Here is a 27,623-nt window from a genome sequence, read left to right as displayed (position 1 = left end):
ATAATCGATGAGACATGTCAACTCTACCATATTCACAATAAAAGTTAATACTCTTAGCATAAAAAGTAATACTTTTTCATGTGTGACTCAAATAAGAGATTTGTCTCACAAATACGATCTGTGAGACCGTCTCACACAAATTTTTACTTAAGATATAATAAATTTGAGGCCTAGTTTTTGTCATTTTAGGTTTATTTTTTCCAGAAAAATTATTTTGCCAACAAATTTGGATCATCAACATTATATTATCTATAATCAAATTTATTATTATCGACAAGAACAAAGTGCCTATTAAATAGCAGTAAGAGAAGAATGGAAGGGTATTCCAGGTAAATAAATATCTCTACGGCGACCTCTAGTGTCAGTAAAACAATGGAATCGAGGTGAAGAGAGACAAGAATTGAATGAAATTCAGAGATCAGTCCACATTTGCATTGGCGCAGATTTCGTGAATATATTTTTTGTATTGTATGTTTCCATATAAACGTTATACATAATTACTCAATGGTACAGAAGTCAGTGCATCATTGTTCTTACACAAATCTCTGTATTTTCTTTCAAGAATCATCACATCTGTGGTGTATATCGAAGGAATGCGAGTAGTACAAAATGATCTTTTGATTTCTTTACGGTACGTGATCTGGGTTGATGTTTTTTAATTACAATTTCACGAATTCGGGTTGTTCACCATTCAGGTCAGGCTAGGAATGGTGTGTATGCAGAATGCTATAAATAATTCACCTGCTCTCTCTTTCACAGACGCAGCGCACGCATACTCTCAACAAATTTATATTTTATTTCAAAAATGTAAAAATTTACTTTTAGTATTTGCGTAGTACAAAAGAATGTTTTGAATTTATTGGGATTTTGGCCTGCGGTGGGACATTCATGTTTTGTTTCATCAATCTGAAATTGTTACTGTTGAATTTGAAAGCTCAGATCAGAGCATGTATGAAAAATCGTATTCACTCTCTCTCTTTGACAAACGCAAATGTCGTTTTTTTTTTTAAAAAAAAGTATTTTGAACAAAGTTGTTTTAGCTTAGCTTAGCTGTTATGATGTGAGGAAAGGGGCATGAAAGTGTGGATAAGATGGTAAATTATTTTTGACGGCTACATAATCCCATTGCCCTGGGCCGAACTTTATTTGTATGTTGTTACGTAAATTAGAGTGTTCATGTGATTAGCTGATTTGTTTTGCGGGTTCTCTCTGTTTTCGCAGGAGTGGGAAGTTGTGAAAACACAAAGCTCAATTCTCATGCCGATTTATTGTGCTTTATGATGATTTCCGGTATTGTCATTAAATTGATGTGAAAGCCAAAAGCAAAAGCACTGGTTTAGGCAGCGCTAGAAAGTTGAGGGTTTCAGGAGTTTGTGTTTCACTTTTCTTGGTATTGCCTAATTGGTAATAGTAGAAGAAAAAGGAGGAAGAAAGTGGTTGATTTTGGATCCAAAGAACAGATAATTTTCATCTGAGATACCTGCGCCTTTTTCACAATCCGACCAATTTTCAATTCTCTAGTTTTGGAGGAGGTTTTGAAGGTGGAACTGGAAGCATTATATGTCGTATTTGCTGCCAAAAAATAAAGTCTCGTGCTTGGAAAAAAGGTCCTTGCGAACAGCTGACATGGTACCATCCCTGCTATCTGCATTGAAACAGAGTTTTACTTAATTTCTGCTCTTTGACTGGCAAAGAAGAGAAAAGAAAGCAAACCTCATTGAGAAAACAATGATTCTTGCTTTACAGATTATGCACTTGTAAGAGGTGTCTCGTTGAAACTTCCTGATAACTTTTTAGAAAAAGAGAGCAGAAGTGGGATATTTTCTTCTGGGCTAATGAGTAGAGATTTGAAGAAAAGGGCGAAGCAAGACAAAGGTTGTGATGATGCTGAAAAGGTTGTGGTTGCTGTTAAGGCATCCAAGGACATTCCTAAGAGTGCTCTGGTTTGGGCTCTGACCCATGTTGTTAAGCCTGGAGACTGCATTGTATTCCTTGTTGTCGCCAATTCACAAAATTCCTGTAAGATTATTCGTACGTCTGTTTGATTTCATTTGTTATTTCCTAGTTGGATTTAGGCGTTGGTTCATTTTTATATTCCTGCTTGTTTATAGATGAAATCAATTTCAAGAATCATATTGCAAGGGAAAAGTCGGCATAACCATGGCCGCGTTCATTGATTTTTGTTTTTTGAAAAACAATGCGTTAAATACAATAGATATTTCACAAATGGTTGATGGAGATACTGTTGATTATTCTCCAACCTAAATCAGGTAGAAAGCTATGGGGCTTCCCCAGATTGGCCGGCGACTGTGCTAGTGTCCACCGGAGGTCACAGTCTGCTACTACAAGTGTGGACCGCAAATCTGATTTAACAGATTCTTGTTCTCAGATGATTCTGCAGCTGCAAGATGTTTACAACCCAAATGAAGTAAGCCAGATTTTTTCTTATTTGTTAAAATTTGAGGTTTGCCTTTTTCCATGGCAATGATATATTTTCTGTTAATAATAAATCAGATCAATGTGAAGATAAATATTGTCCCGGGGACGCCATGTGGAGCCGTGGCTGCCGATGCAAAAAGAAATAAAGTGAATTGGGTGGTATTGGACAAGTAAGAACATCACTCTTTTCTGTCTATTGATGCATCTATATCATTAGCTTGTGACGTATTGTGGCTTTTGTTGTTTGAATATTGTGCAGGCATCTTAAACATGAAGAAAAACGCTGCATGGAAGAGTTGCAATGCAACATTGTGGTTATGAGACGGTCCCAACCGAAGATTCTAAGATTGAATTTAGTTGGATCACCTAGAAGGGAAAAAGAGTTGACTACGGATTCTGCCAAGGATCAGTCATCAAAGAAACAAGGAAATAACAATGATCCTCTTGGTTCAACCCTTGGTCCTCTTGTTACCCCCTCGAGTAGTCCTGAAACATTCACCGCGACAGAAGCTGGAACATCTTCAGTTTCAAGCTCTGATCTCGGAACTTCACCATTCTTCATTACCGCAGTGAAGGATGGCCTCAAGAAAGAGGACTTGTTAGGTTCGAAACAAGATCTAGATAATGGTGATTCGGCTTCAGAAACTGAGACAGAATATTTGTCGTCCTCCTCGAGCTTGAGGTTCCAAACACCTTTTGATGAACATCATGGGGAAAGCTCAAGACGAACTCATAATCGTTCTTTAAGTTCCGGAACCAGTATCCTTCTAGAAAAGCTTATTAAACTAGATGACCAATTCAGGTTTGGATCACCGAGGTATCTGTCGAATCATGATCTAAGTGGCAGTTTGAGGGAAGTAATTTCCACATTCAAGACTACTCCCCCTGGACCCCCTCCTTTGTGTTCTATATGTCAGCACAAGGCTCCTGTATTTGGTAAACCTCCGAGGTGGTTCACATATGCTGAGCTGGAGCTTGCCACGGGAGGTTTTTCACGAGCTAACTTTTTGGCAGAAGGCGGGTTCGGATCTGTCTACCAAGGAGTCCTTCCAGATGGCCAGGCTATTGCAGTTAAGCAGCACAAATTAGCGAGTTCTCAAGGGGATCAAGAATTTTGCTCAGAAGTTGAAGTGCTAAGCTGTGCTCAGCACCGCAATGTTGTTATGCTAATTGGTTTCTGCATTGAAGATAGCAGAAGATTGTTGGTATATGAGTACATCTGCAATGGATCACTGGATTCTTATCTTTACGGTAAGCTTTCAAAAACATTTTGTCCAAACTAACTTGCCTTCTTATCATTGCGGCCTGATTATACTCAATGCAATTGCATTGCTTCCAGGACGTCATCCAGATACATTAACATGGTCTGCACGTCAGAGAATTGCGGTCGGAGCTGCTCGAGGTTTAAGATATCTTCACGAAGAATGCAGAGTTGGTTGCATTGTGCATCGTGACATGCGGCCCAATAACATTCTTATTACTCATGATTTTGAACCCTTGGTACTAATCTTCTTAGATCAAGACTCTAAAACTTTTTACTATGCTCGAGAGCTTCCCATATTTTTTTAATAGTAGAGTTTCCCAAAATTTCAAATATTTTCAACAGTTATTATAGTCATAAATATCTTATCTTCTTTTTCTGCAAGGTGGGAGATTTTGGTCTAGCAAGGTGGCAGCCTGATGGAGAAACAGGAGTTGAAACTAGAGTAATAGGAACATTTGGGTAATATTCTTGAGCACTTGTTTGGTGTATTAAGGTCTCTGTTATCTATGATTGCTTTACAATTCCAAATTCAGGAGCGCTGTGTGTTTTTAGGTACTTGGCACCCGAATATGCTCAAAGTGGTCAGGTCACCGAGAAAGCCGATGTTTACTCATTTGGCGTGGTATTGATGGAGCTAGTGGCTGGACGCAAAGCAATCGATATAAACAGGCCCAAGGGTCAGCAATGTCTTACAGAATGGGTATGTCTTTTGCATATATACTCCGGTGAAGAAGGTAGAATTACTAATGTGAATTTTTTATGGCAACTGATATATTAAAGGCACGCCCATTGTTGGAAGCACATGCTATTGATGAACTCATAGATCCACGTTTAGGCAGCCAGTATTCGGAGAACGAGGTTTACTGTATGCTGCATGCTGCATCTTTGTGCATCAGTCGCGATCCTCTGGAAAGACCTCGCATGTCGCAGGTACTAAAATATGGTTAAATCACCAAAAATTAAAGCAAACTCAAAACCCACACTCGAGAGATTAAGTTGTATAGCTGCTGATGTTACTTATCTTTTTGGTTTTCATTCGTTTAAACTTGTTATCAGTTTATTTTACCTTACAAGACCATCTACCATTCACATTCTATCTTCGCTCCGCTAAATAGGTGCTCAGGATACTGGAAGGCGAAGTAATGGGTTCAACCCAGAGGTCCGTGACTGGCAAGGTGTGGTCTGATCACCGGATACAAAACGAAGAGCATATCGATCATACTGTAAACAAGACATCCCGGCATTTTAATTCGAAGTTGTCGCTCAACTCAAGATCAAAATTTCAGTGACCCGAGCAATCCCAGAAATTCATTCACACCACTACCACTCTCGGCAAATTGCTATATGGTCCAGCACTCAAGTATCGGATTGATAAAGATTTAATTTGGCTTTAGTACCCTCAGGAACTAGGAAACTTTGTGCATCACCATGATTGTTTTGGGTATTAGGTGAACGGGAGTGACTGTTTATGAATCAAGGGAAGATTTGAATTCTTAGAAAAACGCATTTATAAAAAAACTCCTTTATTCTAAAAAGTATAGCAGTAATTCTAAAAATTCAGAATTATTTGTCGGTAGTCTAAAATTGCATGAAAATAAGAAAAACCAAACGTAGCCTTTTTAAATTTTGCAATAAACTATTGAATTCAAGATGAAATCAACTACATGACTGGTATCGGGTTTCGCTCACGACTTAACTTCAATTTATTTTAGTGTTTTCGTTATTTTCTCTTAAATTTAGATGGGTTTCTTACACATTGCACACTCGTAGCTTTTAGATTTAGATTATCTTAAAAATGAAACTTTGTAAACTGAATGTGTCAGCGGTCCTCATTATGTTCTCTTAAATCTGCAGACATACAAAAAATGGGGCACTTCTCATCTGAAATCCAATATATCAAAGCAGAAAACAACCCGACCCGTGTGATTTTTCACCGCACTCAGACCCAATTCACCTGATCGTCATCATATATATACATATTTCTTATTACAATTTGGAAGGAGATTTTTGTTATTTTCAGGTTTCAAACCCGTCGCCTCTCCCAAGTGGGAAGAAGAAAATGTGGAAGCACATCCATATTTGTGTATCCTTTTTGTTTTTTCTGAAATATATTTTTGATAAAAATAATAATAGTAATAGAAGACGAATGTGAGGGGACCAGATATGGAAGAATGTAGATTGGGATCGGAGCTGGTATGGAATGGCGATCGCTCTCACACGCACGCGGCGAACAACCCCGCAACCACACACCAAAGATTCCAATAATAAATTTTATTATTTATTCAATTTGGTGAGCTGGAACCATCTTTTTAGGTTAAAAATCAATCACAATTCACAAGTCTACTTCACACACACACACACACCGCGTAGGCCTGCATAATTAAGAGCACCAACTAGATATTTTGTCATTGATTTTTTTTTTATAAAGATTAAAGAACATCAAGACAAAAAATTTACTATTTAAATTATTCAGACAATGGAGATTTGATTGATGTCAGAGCAATTTTTTATATGATTTTTTTTTTTATAATTTATTGGTAATGCAATATATAATTTTGAAGTAAAAACTTTATTTCTTTAAGCAGTGGTTAAGCAGCTCTTATCTCTTTAATCTCTCTCTCTCTATACGTATAACCTATATATATATATATATATATATATATATATATATATATCATCCATGCATTAAATATATCGCTAGTGAATCAAAGAACCGAAAATAACAGAGCTAGCACAACTCAGATGGCGGAGAGAGTTTATCCATCTGCAAAACCACCGGCAAACGGCACTGCTGCCGCCACCACAACAAACGGCGCTGCACCCGCTGCGTTCCCGGCGAATAAAGCTCAGCTCTATAACGCGACGCGCCCAGCCTACCGTCCTCAGCCTCCGCCACGCCGGAGCAAACGGCGCGTATGCTGCGTTTGCTGCCTCTGGACCACAGTATTCATCCTAATCTTAATCCTCCTAGCTGGAATAGCCGGTGTCGTATTCTACGTGATCTACCGACCCCACCGACCCTCCTTCTCCGTCACATCTCTCCAGCTCTCCAAATTTAACCTCACCGACACAACCTTAACATCCGCCTTCAACTTTACCCTCGTTGCTCGTAACCCTAACAAGAAGATCACCTTCTTCTACGATACGATCGCGGTGGAAATATTCTCCGGAGACATCGCAATAGGTTCTGGATCTTTCCCGGCTTTCACTCATGGCACCGAAAACACGACGACTCTGAGAACAGTCGTCTCGAGTTCGTCAGCTCCGATTCCCGACGGGACCGATATCTCGCCGTTGAAATCCAGCTTGAAGAACAAGAATGTACCGCTGAAAATTCAACTGGATTCAAAGGTGAAGGTGAAAGTCGGGAAACTGAACACGAAAAAACTGAAAATCAGGGTCGTTTGCGACGGAATCAAGATTACTCCTCCTTCAGGCAATTCTACTGCCTCCGCGACGACTTCGAAAGTGAAATGCAAAGTGGATCCGAGAATCAAGATCATCAAGTGGACAGTTTGATCGAAATTCATGTCCAAGGTGTTGTGATTTTTTACTTTGAAATTTACTTCTCGTGGATTTGATTTGATTTGATTTGATTCTTTTTAAATTTGGTATATGATTTCCATCAGGAGCAAATTAGGGGTTTAATTTTAATATATAATACATATATTTTGCATAGTTTCACTGTGATTTTATAGATTTTTAATTTGAAATTAATCTTTCTTATTGTAATATATATTTGAGATTTCTGAATTTTGATAACCAAAAACTCTTCTTTGATAATGTTTGGTTCAAATAATTTCTTAATTGTAGAGAAACGCAAAGCCTCAAGTTCTTGACTTTTTTTGTGTGGACAGTCTGGCTGGTAATTATTTATTACATTCACCTAAAAGTTGACCTCGAGTATTGAATTTAATGATTTTTCTTAGAGAGATATTTGATCTAGAAAATGTTACACATTGATTTTCGTTCGTGAAAAGACCTGTAATCTCTAATTCATCCATTAATAATATTTAGCAAGTGTTAACTTCAATTGGGAAGGTGGGAATATCAAGTGGAGGGAATTGAATGGAATAATTAGGTAGGAGGTTGCAAGCTTGGGATGGTGCGGCGTCGGTGATAAATGGAAAGGCCACAATAATTGATAATGATATATATATATATATATATATATATATATATATATATATATATATATATATATTGTGGGTTTGGTCGTTTGCTTGGGGGGACCTACCCACTAAATAATTCAACATTTAATTACAAAATTTGGCCATAAATTTTTTTTTAAAAAAAAGCGTGACATGTGAACCACCTCAAATTGTCAGATATTATTATTGCAAAAATTAGATTTATTCTTTTGGAACATGGTTGAATCGTAGATCTGATGGCACACTAATTGACGGAAAATTATTTTTTAAAAAATAATTGATTGGACACTGCCATTAAATTGTTTTTTTTTTTTAAATTTAAAACTAAATTATCTTTTTGAAACGAAAGGTCACATAGAAACAACATAGATAAACCGCTCACAAACTTTCACAAGTCATTTAAAGTTATGTTTGATTTGAATGATAGTATTACAGAATGATTAACACAAAATGATGGAAATAGATAATGATAAAATAATGTTATGTTTGGTATGATTATTAAGAATGAGATAAATAATAAACTTTTGATGAATTTACGAAATTACCCTTCTACTTTTGCTGCGGTGGTGGTCAGCTAGCGGTTTGATTTCCGGTCGACGGCGGCCGGAAGGAGGAGGGGGTGGTAGGCAGCGGCGGCGTCGGGGGACGGTCGTTGGTGGTCGGCGACGGTCGGAGTGGGTGCTCGGTGTCGGGAGGCGGCGGTTGGCGACGTCGGGCCCGGCGGTTGGCGGCTGCGGGCGACGGCCAACGGCGATCGCTCGACGGTCGGTGGAAGCAAGTGATGATGAGTTTGGATTTAGGAGAAATGTAAATTGGAAAAATAAGGTGTATTAAGAGTAGGATAAATAATCATGAGGAGTGATTATTTTATCCCAGTTAAGATAACTTAATAAGAGGGATTGACTTAGTTAAATAATCACTCGTACCAAACAAAAGATAAAATGTGTTAAAAAAAATAAACCCACCTTATCACCCCTATCAAACACTATTAATGGAATGGGACCAACTTGATAAGGCGAGGATTAGGCAACATGTATTTGCTTTAAATGAAAGGATATGGTCACCTCAAATAATTCACAAACACAATAGTTTTTAAAACATAAAAAATCATAATTTTTTTGCTATGGAAGGATATGGGTCGCGAAAGCTGTCCTGTGGTTGGATTCACGACGGCTTTAATCGCGATTTATATATAAAATCTTGCGATCTTCAAACTTGTCAAGGTCAACATTTTGTTAATACATTTATTCGACGCTTAGAAAATATAATAAATTCAACAAGAACCACCATTTATAAACACATTTTTTGCCAACTAGTAACAAATAATGATTGGAGTGCTTAGCTTATGCTACAACTAATTTTTATCATATCTCAACATCATTAAATCACGTTGATATTTGATATTTAGTGAAAGTTAAAAACTTGTATAAGACAATTTCATGAATCGTATTTTGTGAGACGAATATCTTATTTTAGTCATCCATGAAAAGTTATTACTTTTTTTATTGTGAATATCGATAAGATTGACCGGTCTTACAGATAAAAATTCGTGAGATCGTCTCACAAGAAATCTATTCTTAATGAAAACTGACATCATATATGGGTTATCCAAAGACCAACATTTCACTGAATCATTGCGTAGAAACTTTTCAGGTGTATTGTAAAAATATTTTTCCCATACCAAAATATGGTGCAAAGATTTCCATAATCGCAATTTATCGCACACCCCCAACCCCAGACCCACATGTAGAAAATGAGTTCCAATAAAATGAGATATATTGGAATAATTTTTGAACCGTACATATTTTGTGAAAACGATTAATAATTCTCTAAGAAATGATTATTAAATTCATTAGAGAAAATTAAAGGACCCATTTTTTTTTTTAAAAAAAATGGCAATTCGAAGTTCTGTTTTGTGCTGATAGTACTACACCAGATCGGTGAGATAACTCGTAAAATGCATATTTATTGAAGATCAAATATTTATTGCCTAGCAATAGCATATACATTACTAAAATTTACAGCTCAAGTCCACAAAGAATCGAAGAAACAACTAGACATTGCATCCGTACCTTGGATCGACACTAAATTCACAGGTGTTCTTGTTTCTGCTGTAGTTTTGTGCACAAAATCAACTGGCTGCGTGAATACAAATAAGCAGTGTAAAAATTGTTCGGTTATCAGCTACGACATCGCATTAGAGATGGAATCATGGAATTTCACAAAAGTATGTCAATCAAAGAAGTTAAAAAATACCGGTGGGTAACAAGATCCTTCCCAAGCAAATTCAAGATTCTAGTATTAGACTAAGGCACGTTTAACTTTGTTCCTCCAACATCTCCCCGAGCATCTCCACGCCACGTTTGGACATTTCACCACCTTTTAGCAGTGTTGTGAGAAATCTCGGGTACATTGTAGGATAATCAAGCCCACCGGCCATATCCTACTTGAAGAAAATAAAAAATCAACCTTCAGGGCGCAAAGTTCAAGACTTGAAATTGACACGCGGTAAGGTAACATGTGGAATTGCAAAGGCCTTCAAGGAACATGGGAAACAGAACGGCACTTAAAAGTCTACAATAATAATTTAATCAACAATGCTAGGCATAGAAGCCACCTGAACTAGGTTAAGGACCAGTTGCTTAAAATTTAGTAGAGATAAGTATTTGTTTCAAGATCATAAACTTCCTTGCATATTTTTGTAAAACTGTGAAGTAAACAGGAAAGCTAAACTGATTTCAGTAGCACATAATTAACAAACAAAAGGGATCACAGATGAAATGTCAAAATAACAGAGATCAGACGAAGAATATAAAGAAACAGTGATTCAAGTATGCAAACAAAATAAGCAAAGGAGAAACTATTATCATATTCCAACAACGAGCAGCTGACGAAATTAAGGCAAACATTTATTTGCCTTGTAACTGGAAGCAGAGATGTAAAAAAGCATAATTAGGATGTGAAAGGAACCAACCATGTTTTGGAAAGCAACTTGTGCCCCAACACTAGTAATTGGTGGCTCCAGGGGCACCTGATGCAAAGATGTACACAATTATCAGTTTTCTTCAAAAGCATGTAACATATCATCAATGGTAAAAAAATACCGAACCTTTCCTTTTTTATTCGAGATTCCGTCGTTGTCGTTGTCGTAGTTCACTCTCTTGGAACCCTTGTTTATATTGTTTGCTTTACTTTTAGGGACTTGCTCACCACCAGTGACAGTGTTATCATGGTTCATTCCTGAAGCATCTTGTGCAGCACGAGCCACAGCACGAGTCACAGAACGAGTCACGGAGGAGCTCGGTCTCAAATCGCCCTCAGAAGGGTTATTCGAATTTGCACATTGCTTCAAAGCCTCTTGTATAGCACCAACAGCATTAATATAACTATCCTGAGATAATGACCCTTCTTCACCTAATATTATAGCTCGTCGACACAGGTCATTGTAACGTCGAACCTTAGCTTGCACCTCGTCTAATTTCTCACTAAGGGGAATTTTGCTCGTAGCAGCATTTGTCCACCGTTGCAGTATGTATTTAGATGGTAAACTGAATACACCAGACATTTGGAGAACTACAATAGCATGTCTACAAAGGTAACCTTTATATTCATATGAATGACAAGAACAGTAAATGTCCAAATTTAGTTCATTCCACACCACCAAAAATTCTTGATCACTTTCAAAGTCTTTCACACCATATGTAATGGTAGAACCATCTTCCCTTTCTTTCTTAAGATGGCATGCTGCTGCTCCAAGAACCTCCATTTGGAACTTCTTGAATATCTCATGAGTATAAACATGTAACATTTGTTTCTCAAATGGTGACGGTGATTTTAGCTCCGGTGTTTCATGCCATGCATCAAAGTTCGCTTTGGCCTCCTCTTCGTACCTGTCTTCAAGAATAGATTTATATCTTCCTATTAGATCCCTCAAAGAAGTTTCCCCATTAATATATCTATCAAAGAAAGCATTCAAGCTTTCAGATCTTGAAGCTGCAGAAAACCCAGCAAAAGAAACGTCCTTTAAAAAGATAGGCACCCAGTGTTTTCGGTCAACGTACAATGACTGAATCCACTCGTCATCTCGAAGGTTGAATCTGTCAAGCAGTTTCCACCATCTCTTCTCAAATTGTTCTTCACTCCAAGATCTGTATATGCATTTCTTCAGCTTTTCCAAGAAAGTATCATGCCAGATGCTAAGATAATCTAGCTGTCTAGGAATCTTTTCTAGTACATGCCACACATGGAAAAAAAGCCGAGTCTCAGGTAAAACCATAGAGACTGCAGCTTTGATTGTCTCGCGTTGGTCAGTGAGCATAATCTTAGGACCTCGTCCCCCCATCGCCAAACACCATGTTTTCATCAACCAAACATATGTGTACACCGTCTCATCGGCCATCAATGCACATCCTAGTAACGTGGGCTGTATATGATTGTTCACCCCTACAAAAATAGCCAAAGGAACCTTGTATTTGCTAGCATAATACGTCACGTCGAATGATACAACATCGCCAAAATATGTGAAATCTTCAACGCCTTTGGCATCAACCCAAAACACATTTCTCAGCCGATGCTCTTCATTGAAGTCAAAAGAATGAAAAAATTTTGGATTCTCCTCGTGCATTTGTGCGCAAAACTCAAGTACAACCTGAGAGCCGCCGTCTTCTAAACTCAAACATCTGCCCCTGTCATGCTGATTCCGAATCAAATTCTCCAAAGAAGTCCCGGAAAACTGATAAGCGCCAAACTGTTTCGACATGGAAGCCGTCACTTTTTTCTTCCTAGCTTTAGAATCAACAATAACAGAATCTGTATTCCTATGGCTCCGAAAGAAATGTGCTTGATCTGGTAAAAGCTCGTGGTTATGCTCTTTCACAAAACTATGAATATACCACTTCCCATTCGGCTTCCGCTTCACGTGCATACTGGCTTTACAACCTATTTTCGGTGAGGGCCTTGGATTAATAGCTTCATCGGATTGCTGTTTATTCCCATATCTAATGCAAGAAAATTTAGCATCGATAAATTCTTTAGACGCTCTTGAGCGACGACTACTCAATTTGGCAGTACCAAAGCCAACTGATTTTGCATATTCTTTATAGTATTCATAAGCCCCCTCGTGAGTATCAAATTCCATATCAACCCGAGGATCTATATTTGAATTTTCCAACACAATACCCCAACTAGAATCCATTTTCAACAGAATTAAAACAAAACAAAGAAAAAAACAAGAATCAGCAGGAACACCCTTTCCGTGCTAAGCAAAATCAAAGCATCGGAATATCATCGTAGAACCAAAAAATTGAACTTGTGAGCGATAATCTATATAAAAACAAAAAAAACAAAACAAAAAAATTAAGCTTAAGAACCGTAGACCCAATGGAACGATACCTTCAATCGGCGTCAATTTTCATGTTAACGAGCTTCTAATCTAAGGGTTTTTCAAGAAACCCACTCATTATAAGAGCAAAGCAAACAAAACCAACCTCGAAGGTTGAAAATGCAGGAAATAAAAGACAAGGGAGTGCGATTTTGAGGAAGTAATGGCTCTGCGGTGAGAATTACACGGTGGGGCGTGCTACGGGAAGAGTCGCGTCACAATTCTGGAATTCGATCCCTCTCTGCCCAGTTGTCCAATTGTCAATTCAAACTAAAGTCGCGAAGCAACTTTAATTGCATCAAATTTTAGTGCGACATTAGTTTCGACAAGTGTAATACCTAAAATCGTTCTCAGACGACATAAGATTCAGTAAGATGATATTATTTACAAAACATACTCTATAAAATTAATATGTATATTATAATTACATGTGTGAAATCACTTCAATTCAAATTTCAATTTTAACACGATATCATAACTCAGACTCATCGTTATATATTGTTTTTCACTGTAAGTCGCTCTTGCTAAATTTACGCTCTTCATTCATGGGTGTGAGATTGATGTGTTACGCGGCGTAGCATTAGGTCTAGCTGCTGCTGGTTGGCTGGGTCACCATGATTTACCTCCTCTCATATTCTTGTCGGGCCGAAAGTGAGAGAAGTATGAGGTGAGCGATTTCACCTTTTAAAACAATAAACTAGCCTAACACATACATTTGTACGACTTCCTCCCCACTCGTAAAGATGCGTGCAAATGCCTTTTGTTTTATCAAAATCAATAAAAAAAACTTTCATTGTTTTTTATGTTGAATTCGATATCTAGAAAATTATATAGTCTCTAAACAGAATAAATATAATATATTCTCGATCTGATTTAAAATTAATTTAATTTAAATATATCTATACTATATGATATAATATTATAAAGCTTCATACCATTAGAATATTTAATTTTATATGACTTATTACATTTTTTTTTTCAATTTTACACAAACATTCTATAAAAACAAAATTTTATTTTTTTATACTTAATAATACTTTTAACACATCTAATCAATCTTTGTCTGTATTTTTCTCAACTAATTTTTTTATATTTGATAAATAACTTTTATAAGAATTTAATTGTCATTTAAACAAAGGAAATTGTATTTAAAACAATTATTTGAAAATAAACGCATACACATATGTATTTTAAAACAATTAATTGTCATTTAATTGTCATATATAATTTTGATATCCTGCACACCTACCGTGAACAACTTTGTGAGCACCGATGAGGTGTCACTCACCCTATATTTCATCACATCCAATAGGTGAGTGACACCTCATCGGTACTTACATAAATGTACACAGTAGATGTGCAAGATATAAAAAATGTATCACTTAGTAACTTTTCAACTAACGTATTAATCTACAAATCACGTTAGTAAGATAAACTAAACCGAATAAATATTATGTTAAAATCTCATCCAAGAAAATATTGACAGGAGAATCAAACTCATTATCATACTTGGACAAGAAGATTTGCCGAGAGAATCAAACTTGTTATCATACTTTGCCAAATCAAATAAATTTTTAGAGACAACAAATAAATATATATTATATATACGTGGTGGCGTATGTGCGATGTCGATAATAAATATAATATATATAATTTATTTATAGTCTCAGCTTCCGTGAAATCATGGTTAAATGATTTATATTAGATCAGACGTTTTATTTTCGACGTGTTTATATAAGATAAGAAAAAAAATTAATTAATTTTGTTTTGAATTGACAGAATAGTTGATTATCTTATAAAAAAAAATCGAAAAATCTACTTCCGGGGTGTAGCACAATGGCTGAAGAGGTAGCAGTAGCACAATGGCTCAAGAGGTAAAGCAAAATGCTAGTAGAACAGGCACTCCTTTTTAACCGTTCCCTATCCATTTTTTCAGACCCTCGTTTTCCGCACCCCCTTTCTCCTTTCAGTTTTCATTTGAATTTCAATCACATTGCTCCCATCCTTCGTTATCCTACCCGATTCTTCTCCGTTAACATACTTCCCATCAATGAACAAGAACCAGCTGCCACCTGGGTTGGTGTCCAATCTCCAGGACGTACTCTCCAACCGGAAAAAAGCGAGTGGGAACGATGATGACAATGAATCGTCGGAGCCCAGTAAACGTGGCGATGATTCGGCTAATCCTTCTTCTTCTGGTAATGGAGGCGATGACGATGATAATGATGCTGGGTCAAAGCCTGTCATATTGCTCACCAACAGCGATGGTGTTGAATCCCCGGGTCTTCGCTCTTTGATTGATTCCCTTGTTCGTGTGGGATTGTACAGTGTTCATGTTTGCGCTCCGCAGTCGTAATTCACCTTTTCTTCTGAAATTTGGACGTGTTTCTGTTTTTCTTTTTTGGGCCAATTGCTGATTTTCTGGCGGTGATGGGTTTCCAGGGACAAATCTACGTCAGGGCATGCCTTGTCCTCGAAGGATACACTCGAGGTGGCGTCGGCTGAAGTTGATGGTGCCGTTGCTTATGAAATTTCTGGTATAATCATCTCTTTCTTTTTGACATTTGCAATTAATGCATGAGTTTAATTTGAGCTGGATGGACCCTGTAGGGGTATCTTAGCGTCGTAGTGGAAATTATCAATGGATCGAATGTAAAGGAATTATTTGAGCCCGTTGACAGTTGATTATGAGATCCTATATGAATGAATTAATGTGGAGTAAATGCCGTGCTTTGTGCAACGTTCAGGGACTCCTGCGGATTGTGTATCATTAGCGCTATCTGGTGCACTATTTTCATGGTCCAAGCCTCTGTTGGTATGTATATGTTTCATGCTTTTGTCTATCGAGATCTTGTTATTATAGTGCTGTTCTGATGTTCTTTATATTTATTCACATTTAGGTGATAAGTGGCATTAACAAAGGCTCCAGCTGTGGTCACCACGTGTATGTTTTTGTATTTTATGTTGCATCTGGTTTTTGTAATGATGAGTTTAATCATGGAGTTTTAATTGATTTATGGAAGCACTAATCTCTAACGATGATTCAACAAAATATATAGGTTTCATTCTGGTGTTGTTGCTGGAGCTAGGGAGGCAATAATGAATGATGTTCCGTCCATTTCAATATCCCTTAACTGGTATGTTGATTGCCCTTTCCTCTACTTCTCAATTACGTTATATAAGTAGGGATGCATCTGATAAGTTGTCTGTGAGATTTGTGGCAGGAAAAATGATGTGAGTCAAGAAAATGACTTCATGGATGCGGTCTCTGTGTGCTTACCGATAATAAATGCAGCAATCCGAGACATAGAGAAGGGGGTTTTTGTTAAAGGTTTCTCATTGAGCTTGGAAATCCCAACATCGCCGCTTGAAAACAAGGTCTGTTTCTATGACATCATTAAAGGCAGTGGGTCTCTACTGGCTGAACCATTTCTGTTGTGTGATGGTAGCATTCAGCGCAGAGGTTCTCTACTGGCAGAACCATTTATTATTTTTCGAAGATAGAATTGAATGCTAACAAGATAACTATTGTTGCAAATATTGTGTAGTTCAGATTGTTTGTCGTTTTGTCCTTATATTGTAAGGCCAAACTAGACTGACCGGAGTGGAAATCCACTCGTGTTTCCTTATTTTAGTTTGAGATTGCATTTTTTAGTTGGCTCAAAGCTCGAAGAACGAATTATTTCAGGTTTGAGTTTGGCTCTAATTAGGGTTTTAATTTTAGCGTAATTCGTTTAGTTAGGAATAGATCATTGAGCTCTTTGCTCATATACATTTATGCTTATAAATAGTGAAGCCCTCTTGATTTCAACTTTGGCTCAAAGCTCGATTTGATTTTGATAATTTTGAATATGAATTGGATAATATTTTAGCCAGCTCAAAAATATTGTGAGTCACTTCTATTTTTTTGCCCATAGTTTTTTAACACGATTAATCTCTTGATTCCTGGAATCTAAGCTATCGTGTCACTCAAGACAATATTTGATATTGTGACACCATGTGTAGCTACTTTGCATGCACAATCATATAGGCCATAGCGACTTTAATGAATTGATAATCGAAAGTTTACTAAGCAGTAAACAAGAGTCAGCTTTTTGCTCAGGATTGAAGAAAGATAATTGAGTCCCGTTAACTTTCATACATTCGAACTTTTGAATCATTTGACTGAGGGCAATTTTTTCACAGGGATTCAAGGTTACAAAGAGAAGTTTTTCGAGGTCTACTCTTAGCTGGAAAGCCATTTCAGCCACCAGGAATCAGGCTGCTTCACGCTTCATGGGTGGTCCACCAGGTCTTGGCGTGCAGTTTGCACAGCTCGGTCGTGATGCTTCTGCTGCTGTAAGTATCTTTTTATGGGAGTATTTCACTATATATATACATCTGACTTTAAGTTTGTTTGTTCTCAGGGCATTGGTTCAAATTTTGTCTTTATATTCTTTTTTCAGGGTGCTGCTCGCCGTTTGACCACCCAAAAAAAGAATCTTGAGGTTGTTGAATCAGTTGGTGCTGCAGGGAAATCTGATTCTAAAAGGACAGTGAAATATTTTCAGCTAGAGGTACTTCTTACATTTTGTTTGGTTTCCAGTTTAATATGAATCTTCTTGCTGTTTGGTGGTTCAGTGAGGGTTGCTAATGTAATTCTTACCATATCATAATAAAAAGGGTTGTGAATCCATATGTAAGGCATTATTTCCTTCAGAAATCATAGAATTTGATAGCAAGATACCCAAAGGAAAACTTGAATCAGAGTTCCAACTCTTTTTAAAGATTCTGTGTCGTTGTTATGTTGTCTGCGGATGAATCTAAGTGTGACCAGAATTTTAGAATTAAGGAGCAATTGGTCCTTCATCTAGTTTTACGAGATTGGTATTCTTCATTACCCCTTGAAAGTCTGCTAATGAGAACATTTGTTCAGTGCTTGCATTATAATTCTCTGGTTGTAGTTCACCAATGACTTTCATGGTATATTTGTAATGCTTTGGGGCACCAAATGGTTTTTATTCTGCTAATTAACCTGGTAATATCTTCAGATGCATGAAAAACAGCTGCAAGAAGAAAGCGAGGATATAGATTTCAAAGCAGTTGAAAATGGTTTTGTAAGTACAACATAGTACATCCGTGGTATTATACACATATTTCTTACATGCATTAACTTGTTTTGGATTCTGTGGTGATATTTACGGGTCCTAATGGTGTGCCATCTATACTTGCATCTTGGAACAGGTTGTGGTGACTCCATTTACCGTTTCGACGCATTCAGATTCAGACACCTTAACCACTGCTTCGGACTGGATTTATTCAGCTCTTCAAGCTGGACAATAAGAAAAACCTTTGAATTTAAAGTCATACGTGTGATTCCGTACATCTGAAACTTTGGTGTCTCAGTGAGCTCTCATTGCATGTATTTTGTCAACCGTGAGGTCTCGTTTATTTATTTTTCCAATTCTGCAGCTACTTCGATTCTTGATCTTTCAATATTTTTCTGCAGCAAATGCTGCTACCTTGTGTTACTCTGTGTTTGTGGGAAATAGGAAAATTTTAGACATCTTGCGTGGAGTTATCTGTTACAGAGATGTTTTTATGTTGTTTTGCCACTTCGCCTTTCTTTACTCGAAAAGTTGGATGTTTTCTGATATATTTGTTATTTTTTTGGTGAACATTTTTAGGCTTCTTACTTTCAGTGATCATATATATAGAATGCTTGTAGTGGGAAGATTTCATCGATCAAGTGGCCTATAAAAATAAAAATTTGTTCTGATATATGACACCAGATTCTTCTCGTTTTTTCATTACCTTTTAATGTCACTCAGATGATTTTAAGATTTGATTGTTAGAGGGCACGTGGGTTGCTCTATTTTTCCATGGATATGTGATACCAATATTTGTTCTGTCTTTGAATGAAAATTTCAATCCATCGACTTAATTTCATTTAGTGCATGATGGGCGGGGCTTCCTTCTGCTGTAGGTCTGTCTGTCACTTCATATACATTAGGAACACATGCGTTGCTTTTCATACATATATATATATATATATATATATATATCAGAATATAAAAATGATAGATTATAAAAATGATATCTATCTTCAAAAATTTAAAAATGGCGGTTGTAATTTGAAATTAATCATATATATTATAAAAATGATAGATTATAAAAATGATATCTATCTTCAAAAATTTAAAAATGGCGGTTGTAATTTGAAATTAATCATATATATATATATATATATATATATATATATATATATATATATATATCAGAATATAAAAATGATATCTATCTTCAAAATTTTAAAAATGGCGGTTGTAATTTGAAATTAATCGCCCCAGATAGATAATTCATTTACTGTAACAACCTTTGCTCAATAAAACATAATAGGTTGCAACGGACATCTTTAAAATTTGGGATGAGACGAAACCTCGTATGACTATTATTTTTTATGTTAAATTTTTTTTTTAGAATTTTTATTGTAAAAATAAGTAGGATTGACTCGTCTCACGGATTCACAAAATACTTATTAAAAAAATAAAAAATAAATTATCCGTGAGATCATTTTATAATAAATATGTTAAAAATAAATAATAAGAATAATAATAAAATGCTTCGTATTTGAGAATGGGGATGAAAGGTTTATTTGGGCCGAATGGAATTGGTGACTTGGTCTAGGTGGTCGAAGGTTTAATGTATTTAGTTTATTAAAGTTTAGATATAACACAGGTTTGGTATAATTGATTAGGTATAGATCTGATATTTATTGTTTAGTTAGAAAATTAATAATAATCATAAAAAATAACTAAAACTTTAAAAATGATTTTTAATCACAATTTTTTATGTTAGTGGTGTATCATTATTTAAAAATTAAAAATATTTTTTCACATTACAAATAGAAAAAATACTCAAAAATAATTCATACATATATGACATGATATATGACATGAGAATCGCGTATCGGGTAAAAGTCAGATTATTATAATATATTGCAAATCAAGTTAGTCAGATAAGTAATTGTAGACAATTGAGTGCCATAAATTTGTTTGAGAATGTGTTGGTAGAAGATGACCAAATATATATATTGATTTTAATTAATTTTAAACATTTTTCGTTTCCGAGAATGACCCCCGAGAGTCGATACACACTTCCGGGGTAAAGTCGATCCTGGGTGTGGGGGTAGTGCCCCACACCCAATCAAAGGTCAAGATTCAATCATGGGGGTGGATTTTTTTTAAAAAAATAAAATAAAATGGGTCAGAAATTTTCTGGCCCTTGGATCTGCCAGCACGGGCAGCATCGAATTTTCCCACTTCCGGGCTACCACTGGAGAAAAACAATAAATACCCGTGATTGCCCAAATTTCAATCTCTATCCTCTGACCCATCAACTTTCTAACCTTCGTTCTCCTTCTTCGTCTCCCATCCATTGCGATCTCTTCAACTTTTTTCAGCTTGATTTCTTACCCGGGTTCCTCTCTGATTTCCATTTTGTCGACACATTTTATTTTCAGGTGATAATAGAAGAAAATGGTTTTAGTATTTTTGTAGCTGTGTTTGTTTATATGGATGTTGCGTATTTATCAGCATGGGCACGTGAATTGTTGGGAAAGAATGTGGAGTTTTGTTTTATTCGTCTTATTATATTGATTCTCTAATGTTCCGGAGGTGCCCCGGAGCAATTTTAGCTTGCATTGTGGCTATGTGATTGTTGGCTTTCTTTGTTGTTTTTTCACGATGTTTACGAGATTGTGTGATGCATTTATGTTTGCTTGACTTGATGGCCTTCAATGCTTGAGAAAGTGGTGAATTTCTTCTTCTCGTCAGAATCTGCTTCTACGCCTTATTTTGTGGCTGGTTCTTGTTTCTTGAATTTATAGTTTCTTGAGATGATTTCTGCTCTAATGGTGCGTCAATTTTGATTTGTATCTAGGGTTGGTGGGATGAAGATTTTTCGGTTTTTCTTGGTCAAAATTGATATGAATATGTTGAAGGTTTCGAAATCTTCTTTTGATTATAATATGTTGCGAATTTATTGGTCTTTTGGTCTGTGTTTGATCTTTCTTTGTTTTTTAAGAATCCAGGAGATACATTTCTACCATATGGAGAGTATGGAGTTTTAAGGGAGAGGAAATCTGCATTTGAAATTATCAATTAACTACTGAAATATAATGGTTACATGACAAAGCCTTCACTTGTACGGTGGAGGCGAGTTTCAGGGTTCCTTTCGTAACTCTCAGTTTGTGGTGAATTTTTTGTTGAGAGTTGAATTGTTTGAAAAATGGCTGGGGGCAGGATAAGGGCAAAGATCCGGAGGAGCAGTCTGTATACTTTTGCTTGCTACCACTCACATCCTTCCGAGGCAGAAGGACCACATGACATTGAAGGACCTGGTTACTCTCGGATGGTTTATTGTAACCAGCCTCATATGCACGAGCAAAAACCTCTTAGATACTGCTCAAATTATATTTCTACCACCAAGTATAATGTCCTTACATTTCTCCCCAAGGCCATATTCGAACAGTTTAGACGCGTTGCCAACTTGTACTTTCTCTTGGCAGCAGTCTTGTCAGTTACTCCTATATCACCTTTCTCTGCCATGAGTATGATCGCTCCGTTGGCCTTCGTGGTTGGATTGAGTATGGCTAAAGAAGCACTGGAAGACTGGCGACGATTCATACAGGACATGAATGTCAATTTGCGGAGAGCTACTGTGCACAAAAAAGATGGTACATTTGGTCAAAAACCATGGATGAAAATTCAGGTCGGAAATGTAGTGAAAGTGGAGAAGGATCAGTTCTTCCCTGCGGATTTACTTCTCTTATCTTCCAGTTATGAAGATGGTATTTGTTATGTTGAAACTATGAACTTAGATGGGGAGACAAATTTGAAGGTAAAACGATCCTTGGAGGCGACATTATCTCTTGACGATGATTCAACGTTTAAAGAATTCAATGCGACCATAAAATGTGAGGATCCCAATCCGAATCTCTACACTTTTGTGGGTAATTTGGAGTATAATCGCAAGGTCTATCCTCTTGATCCGAGTCAGATTCTCCTGAGAGATTCAAAGCTAAGGAACACGGCCTATATCTACGGGGTGGTGATATTCACCGGACATGATAGTAAAGTTATGCAGAACGCTACTAAATCACCTTCCAAAAGGAGCAGGGTTGAAAAACAAATGGACAAAATAATTTACATTCTTTTCACCTTCTTGGTGTTCATCTCATTCATAAGCTCTGTAGGCTTTATTGTGAAAACTAAATATGATTTGCCAACGTGGTGGTATTTACAGGTCCCGGATGATAGCGGTTATTTTGATCCGCGCGACCCATTGATGTCGGGTTTTTATCATCTGGTTACTGCTCTTATTTTATATGGATACTTAATACCAATTTCCCTCTATGTGTCAATCGAGGTTGTAAAAGTACTTCAAGCATTATTCATAAACAGGGATCTTAATATGTATGATGAAGAGACTGGAACTCCTGCTCAAGCACGGACATCAAACTTAAATGAAGAGTTAGGACAGGTCGATACTATCCTCTCTGATAAAACTGGCACCTTGACGTGCAATCAAATGAACTTTCTAAAATGTTCCATCGGGGGTATTGCTTATGGCACGAGTTCCAGTGACGTAGAGCTTGCTGCTGTAAAACAGATGGCCCTGGATGAAGATCGGCAGAGCAAAGCTGGTACACCTCCGTCATGGGGGAAAGGTCGGCAAGGATCTGGGGAATCAGAAATTGAACTGGAGACTGTCATTACATCAAAAGATGAAGATAACCATAAACCTGCATTAAAGGGGTTCAACTTCGAGGATAGCCGCCTCATGAATGGGAATTGGTTCAAAGAACCTAGTGCAGATGTCATTCTATTATTTTTCAGGATACTATCTCTTTGTCACACTGCAATTCCAGAACAGGATGAAGTGACCGGTGTCTTCACCTATGAAGCAGAATCGCCAGATGAAGGCTCATTTCTTGTTGCTGCCAGAGAATTTGGTTTTGTGTTTTGTAGAAGAACACAGTCAAGCATATTTGTACGCGAGAGATATCCTTCCTTTCACGAGCCTATTGAAAGGTGAGACCACGAATAAATAGTTGCCAGTTCTGCTGTGATATTTTTTTTACCTTGGAGCTATAATCTTACACATGTTTTCTTTTAATTCAGGGAGTTCAAAGTTCTTAATTTGTTGGATTTCACTAGCACGAGGAAAAGAATGTCTATTATTGTTCGGGATGAGAATGGTCAAATCCTTCTTCTGTGCAAAGGAGCTGACAGGTATGTCATAACTCGAGGTGTGTTTGGTGATTGAAGTTCAATTTAAGATGCCGATCTGCTTTGGAGACACACGACAGCATATAACTGAAGCACAATTACCAGCTAAATTTAAAAATTTAAGCTTTACGTCACCTCAAGAGCATAAGTTAAAGTTTTCCCATCATTATCAAAGCAATGCTGCATGGGGATCCTTTCTAACTTGATTATTTCAGACCCATCACTAATTTGCATCAATATGTTCTCCTTCACAGTCTGCCAACATAGCAACAAAGAAAACAATAAATTAATGTTTACCACCGAAAAAATAGGACATTCTCTACTAAAAAGTACCTGTTTAGAATTTTGGGCCGATGCATCTACATTACTTGTCATACATATTTGCTTCATGCCTTGTCGAAGCAAACTACACAAATCTGCGTCATAATTACAATATTTCAGTTTAGCAGTTCAGATGCTTTGATGATCAAGTTACTACATCTGCAATCATTAAAAACGCATTCTTATGGTAAGAGACAGACCCTATATAATTGCAGTTTCCATCTTATCACCTGTCAGAACCCAGATCTTTAGACCAGCCTGAGCCAATTTGTCTATGCACTGGGAACCTACCAAACACATAATTGTAATCGCTTCAAATGGGAGACGAGAGAGAAAATTAACAGCTCAAAGCAACAAAAGACACATCACAACCCCCCTTTTGTAATTTGTCCTCCACGCAGTTCTCCAACAAGTACAAACCCCTTTCTATCATATCCGAAAGGCGCTCGAGCATCAAGTCCCTCTCTCCACCAATTGAGGTCTTTGCTTTCATAAAATCTTCATTCCAGGAATAATACTCGGACTCATCAAGTTTCTTATAAGCAAGAGCTAGAGTACGTAATCCAACCTCCCCATAATCTTTCAAATGTTTTGTGGTCGATTCCTGATATGTTCTCCCATAACTGGATAACCTATCAAAGATGATGCTGCAAAGTAAAGTGTGCATTAAATTCAAGAGCACATTGACGTATATACCAATCAAACTAAATTCGTAAACGGGAAAAAATACCAGAGAGCATTTAAAAAATATTAATTTATTTTAAATATTAATTTTTTTTTATTACACGGAAAGGGTGTTTTAACAGGCTTTGAATGTAAGAACCTTCTCTTAATGAAAGCTGAGGTGAGCCACTAGACCGTTTGAGGTCTTGGCAGAATACTCATTTAAAGATTAAACTTGACACTGCCACAATAGCTGGAGGCCGGTTTATTTTCTTATCTTTTGGTAAGACCTTTTTCACTTTTTTAGTTGGGTGGAAGGAGTTGGAATCGGCATCTTAAATTGAACTTCAATCACCAAACACACCTCGAGTTATGACATACCTGTCAGCTCCTTGTCACAGAAGAAGGATTTGACCATTCTCATCCCGAACAATAATAGACATTCTTTTCCTCTGCTAGTGAAATCCAACAAATTAAGAACTTTGAACTCCCTGAATTAAAAAAAACATGTGTAAGATTATAGCTCCAAGGTAAAAAAATATCACAGCAGAACTGGCACCTATTTATTCGTGGTCTCACCTTTCAATAGGCTCGTGAAAGAAGGATATCTCTCGCTTACAAATATGCTTGACTGTGTTCTTCTACAACCAAAACCAAATTCTCTGGCAGCAACAAAGAATGAGCCTTCATCTGGCGATTCTGCTTCATAGGTGAAGACACCGGTCACTCTCATCCTGTTCTGGAATTGCAGTGTGAACAGAGATAGTATCCTGAAAAATAATAGAATGACATCTGCACTAGGTTCTTTGAACCAATTCCCATTCATGAGGCGGCTATCCTCGAAGTTGAACCCCTTTAATGCAGGTTTATGGTTATCTTCCATCTTTTGATGTAATGCAGTCTCCAGTTCAATTTCTGATTCCCCAGATCCTTGCCGACCTTTCCCCCATGACGGAGGTGTACCAGCTTTGCTCTGCCGATCTTCATCCAGGGCCATCTGTTTTACAGCAGCAAGCTCTACGTCACTGGAACTCGTGCCATAAGCAATACCCCGATGGAACATTTTAGAAAGTTCATTTGATTGCACGTCAGGGTGCCAGTTTTATCAGAGAGGATAGTATCGACCTGTCCTACTCTTCATTTAAGTTTGATGTCCGTGCTTGAGCAGGAGTTCCAGTCTCTTCATCATACATATTAAAATCCCTGTTTATGAATAATGCTTGAAGTACTTTTACAACCTCGATTGACACATAGAGGGAAATTGGTATTAAGTATCCATATAAATAGAGCAGTAACCAGATGATAAAAACCCGACATCAATGGGTCGCGCGGATCAAAATAACCGCTATCATCCGGGACCTGTAAATACCACCACGTTGGCAAATCATATTTAGTTTTCACAATAAGCCTACAGAGCTTATGAATGAGATGAACACCAGAAGGTGAAAGAATGTAAATTATTTTGTCCATTTGTTTTTCAACCCTGCTCCTTTTGGAAGGTGATTTAGTAGCGTTCTGCATAACTTTACTATCATGTCCGGTGAATATCACCCCCTCAGTAGATATAGGCCGTGTTCCTTAGCTTTGAATCTCTCAAGAATCTGACTCGGATCAAGAGATAGACCTTGCGATTATCCTCCAAATTACCCACAAAATGTAGAGATTCGGATTGGGATCCTCACATTTTATGGTCGCATTGAATTCTTTAAACGTTGAATCATCGTCAAGAGATAATGTCGCCTCCAAGGATCGTTTTACCTTCAAATTTGTCTCCCCATCTAAGTTCATAGTTTCAACATAACAAATACCATCTTCATAACTGGAAGATAGAGAAGTAAATCCGCAGGGAAGAACTGATCCTTCTCCCACTTTCACTACATTTCCGACCTGAATTTCATCCATGGTTTTTGACCAATGTACCTCTTTTTTGTGCACAGTAGCTCTCCGCAAATTGACATTCATGTCCTGTATGAATCGTCGCCAGTCTTCCAGTGCTTCTTTAGCCATACTCAATCCAACCACGAAGGCCAACGGAGCGATCATACTCATGGCAGAGAAAGTGTGATATAGGAGTAACTGACAAGACTGCTGCCAAGAGAAAGTACAAGTTGGCAACGCGTCTAAACTGTTCGAATATGGCCTTGGGGAGAAATGTAAGGACATTTACTTGGTGGTAGAAATATAATTTGAGCAGTACTAAGAGGTTTTTGCCGTGCATATGAGGCTGGTTACAATAAACCATCCGAGAGTAACCAGGTCCTTCAATGTCATGTGGTCCTTCTCCTCCTGGAAGGATGTGAGTGGTAGCAGCAAAATAACAGACTGCTCCTCCGGATCTTTGCCCTTATCCTGCCCCCAGCCATTTTTAAACATTCAACTCTCAACAAAAAATTCACCACAAACTGAGAGTTACGAAAGGAACCCCTGAAACTCGCCTCCACCGTACAAGTGAAGGCTTTGTCATGTAACCATTATATTTCAGTAGTTAATTGATAATTCAAATGCAGTTTCCTCTCCCTTAAAACTCCATACCTCCCTATGGTAGAAATGTATCTCCTGGATTCTTAAAAAACAAAGAAAGATCAAACACAGACCAAAAGACCAATAAATTCGCAACTATTATAATCAAAAGAAGATTTCGAAACCTTCAACATATTCATATCAATTTTGACCAAGAAAAACCGAAAAATCTTCATCCCACCAACCCTAGATACAATCAAAATTGACGCACCATTAGAGCAGAAATCATCTCAGAAAACTATAAATTCAAGAAAACAGAACCAGCCACAAAATAAGGCGTAGAGCAGATTCTGACGAGAAGAAGAAATTCACCACTTTCTCAAGCATTGAAGGCCATCAAGTCAAGCAACACATAAATGCATCACACAATCTCGTAAACATCGTGAAAAAACAACAAGAAAGCCAACAATCACATACCACAATGCAAGCTAAAATTGCTCCGGGCACCACCTCCGGACTTAGAGAATCAATATAATAAGACGAATAAAACAAAACTCCAAATTCTTTCCCAACAATTCACGTGCCCATGCTGATAAAATCGCACAATCCATATAAACAAACACAGCTACAAAAATACTAAAACCATTTTCTTCTATTATCACCTGAAAATAAAA

At 37.2% G+C, this 27,623-nt stretch overlaps 5 protein-coding genes and 1 pseudogene across 17 annotated transcripts; 4 read left to right on the top strand and 2 right to left on the bottom strand.

Annotated features, from left to right (window-relative positions):
* The first annotated feature begins 296 nt into the window (after window positions 1–296).
* LOC140829205 (inactive protein kinase SELMODRAFT_444075-like) lies at window positions 297–5,238 on the top strand. Of its 9 annotated transcripts, none has more exons than XM_073192253.1 (12): window positions 297–468; window positions 563–631; window positions 1,222–1,629; window positions 1,747–2,019; window positions 2,271–2,428; window positions 2,515–2,609; window positions 2,699–3,690; window positions 3,779–3,939; window positions 4,086–4,162; window positions 4,256–4,403; window positions 4,484–4,633; window positions 4,819–5,238. In XM_073192253.1, exons 4-12 carry the CDS (start codon window positions 1,836–1,838, stop codon window positions 4,990–4,992), a joined length of 2,139 nt encoding a protein of 712 aa, XP_073048354.1. In that variant the 5' UTR covers window positions 297–468; window positions 563–631; window positions 1,222–1,629; window positions 1,747–1,835; the 3' UTR covers window positions 4,993–5,238. The 9 variants fall into 9 exon arrangements, with proteins under 9 accessions (XP_073048354.1, XP_073048357.1, XP_073048355.1 ...); XM_073192256.1 differs by having other exon boundaries at window positions 563–635; window positions 1,225–1,629; XM_073192254.1 differs by lacking the exon at window positions 563–631.
* A 1,144-nt stretch (window positions 5,239–6,382) lies between these two features.
* LOC140829204 (NDR1/HIN1-like protein 13) lies at window positions 6,383–7,381 on the top strand. The gene has a single exon (XM_073192250.1). The coding sequence runs from the start codon at window positions 6,446–6,448 to the stop codon at window positions 7,220–7,222; it is 777 nt and encodes a 258-aa protein (XP_073048351.1). The 5' UTR covers window positions 6,383–6,445; the 3' UTR covers window positions 7,223–7,381.
* Window positions 7,382–9,800: 2,419 nt separating this feature from the next.
* Window positions 9,801–13,483, bottom strand: LOC140829203 (protein FAR1-RELATED SEQUENCE 4-like). 5 transcript variants are annotated; one of them, XR_012117417.1, is made up of 5 exons: window positions 13,246–13,483; window positions 10,964–13,037; window positions 10,829–10,885; window positions 10,111–10,297; window positions 9,801–9,993 (listed from the first exon to the last, which is right to left on the bottom strand). XR_012117417.1 is itself a non-coding variant. In XM_073192248.1 (3 exons), exons 1-3 carry the CDS (start codon window positions 13,046–13,048, stop codon window positions 10,172–10,174), a joined length of 2,268 nt encoding a protein of 755 aa, XP_073048349.1. In that variant the 5' UTR covers window positions 13,049–13,483; the 3' UTR covers window positions 9,801–10,171. The 5 variants fall into 5 exon arrangements, 2 of the variants coding, with proteins under 2 accessions (XP_073048349.1, XP_073048350.1); XR_012117416.1 differs by having other exon boundaries at window positions 10,964–13,176; window positions 13,341–13,483; XR_012117415.1 differs by having other exon boundaries at window positions 10,964–13,483.
* A 1,589-nt stretch (window positions 13,484–15,072) lies between these two features.
* LOC140829202 (uncharacterized) lies at window positions 15,073–19,096 on the top strand. The gene is made up of 10 exons (XM_073192246.1): window positions 15,073–15,586; window positions 15,677–15,771; window positions 15,982–16,049; window positions 16,135–16,178; window positions 16,294–16,371; window positions 16,459–16,612; window positions 17,420–17,572; window positions 17,680–17,790; window positions 18,265–18,330; window positions 18,458–19,096. Exons 1-10 carry the CDS (start codon window positions 15,285–15,287, stop codon window positions 18,554–18,556), a joined length of 1,170 nt encoding a protein of 389 aa, XP_073048347.1. The 5' UTR covers window positions 15,073–15,284; the 3' UTR covers window positions 18,557–19,096.
* A 1,447-nt stretch (window positions 19,097–20,543) lies between these two features.
* Window positions 20,544–23,542, top strand: LOC140830319 (probable phospholipid-transporting ATPase 7). The gene is made up of 4 exons (XM_073193595.1): window positions 20,544–20,735; window positions 21,155–21,215; window positions 21,306–23,307; window positions 23,398–23,542. The coding sequence occupies exons 3-4, from the start codon at window positions 21,503–21,505 to the stop codon at window positions 23,540–23,542; spliced, it is 1,950 nt and encodes a 649-aa protein (XP_073049696.1). The 5' UTR covers window positions 20,544–20,735; window positions 21,155–21,215; window positions 21,306–21,502.
* Window positions 23,543–23,545: 3 nt separating this feature from the next.
* On the bottom strand, window positions 23,546–26,852 carry LOC140830318 (phospholipid-transporting ATPase 6-like; annotated as a pseudogene).
* Between the last annotated feature and the right edge of the window lie 771 nt (window positions 26,853–27,623).

Source organism: Primulina eburnea, chromosome 4 (assembly GCF_022965805.1).
Source record: "Primulina eburnea isolate SZY01 chromosome 4, ASM2296580v1, whole genome shotgun sequence".
NCBI classification, from domain to species: Eukaryota; Viridiplantae; Streptophyta; class Magnoliopsida; order Lamiales; family Gesneriaceae; genus Primulina; species Primulina eburnea.
Note: the sequence above shows the minus strand (reverse complement) of the source record. Positions and strands in the feature narration are given on the sequence as shown.

What these genes read in the sequence shown, in the direction of transcription:
- LOC140829205 (XM_073192254.1), top strand. Translation starts at nt 1,836, where the DNA reads ATGAGTAGAGATTTGAAGAAAAGGGCGAAGCAAGACAAAGGTTGTGAT. An exon ending in CGCCAATTCACAAAATTCCT is followed by an intron (nt 2,020 to 2,270) that starts GTAAGATTATTC and finishes AACCTAAATCAG; the next exon opens with GTAGAAAGCTATGGGGCTTC. An exon ending in ACTGGATTCTTATCTTTACG is followed by an intron (nt 3,691 to 3,778) that starts GTAAGCTTTCAA and finishes CATTGCTTCCAG; the next exon opens with GACGTCATCCAGATACATTA.
- LOC140830319 (XM_073193595.1), top strand. Translation starts at nt 21,503, where the DNA reads ATGGCTGGGGGCAGGATAAGGGCAAAGATCCGGAGGAGCAGTCTGTAT. An exon ending in TTTCACGAGCCTATTGAAAG is followed by an intron (nt 23,308 to 23,397) that starts GTGAGACCACGA and finishes CTTTTAATTCAG; the next exon opens with GGAGTTCAAAGTTCTTAATT.
- LOC140829204 (XM_073192250.1), top strand. Translation starts at nt 6,446, where the DNA reads ATGGCGGAGAGAGTTTATCCATCTGCAAAACCACCGGCAAACGGCACT.
- LOC140829203 (XM_073192248.1), bottom strand. Translation starts at nt 13,048, where the DNA reads ATGGATTCTAGTTGGGGTATTGTGTTGGAAAATTCAAATATAGATCCT. An exon ending in TCTCGAATAAAAAAGGAAAG is followed by an intron (nt 10,886 to 10,963) that starts GTTCGGTATTTT and finishes TCTTTGCATCAG; the next exon opens with GTGCCCCTGGAGCCACCAAT. An exon ending in AAGTTGCTTTCCAAAACATG is followed by an intron (nt 10,298 to 10,828) that starts GTTGGTTCCTTT and finishes TTCTTCAAGTAG; the next exon opens with GATATGGCCGGTGGGCTTGA.
- LOC140829202 (XM_073192246.1), top strand. Translation starts at nt 15,285, where the DNA reads ATGAACAAGAACCAGCTGCCACCTGGGTTGGTGTCCAATCTCCAGGAC. An exon ending in TCCAGCTGTGGTCACCACGT is followed by an intron (nt 16,179 to 16,293) that starts GTATGTTTTTGT and finishes CAAAATATATAG; the next exon opens with GTTTCATTCTGGTGTTGTTG. An exon ending in TGAAATATTTTCAGCTAGAG is followed by an intron (nt 17,791 to 18,264) that starts GTACTTCTTACA and finishes TAATATCTTCAG; the next exon opens with ATGCATGAAAAACAGCTGCA.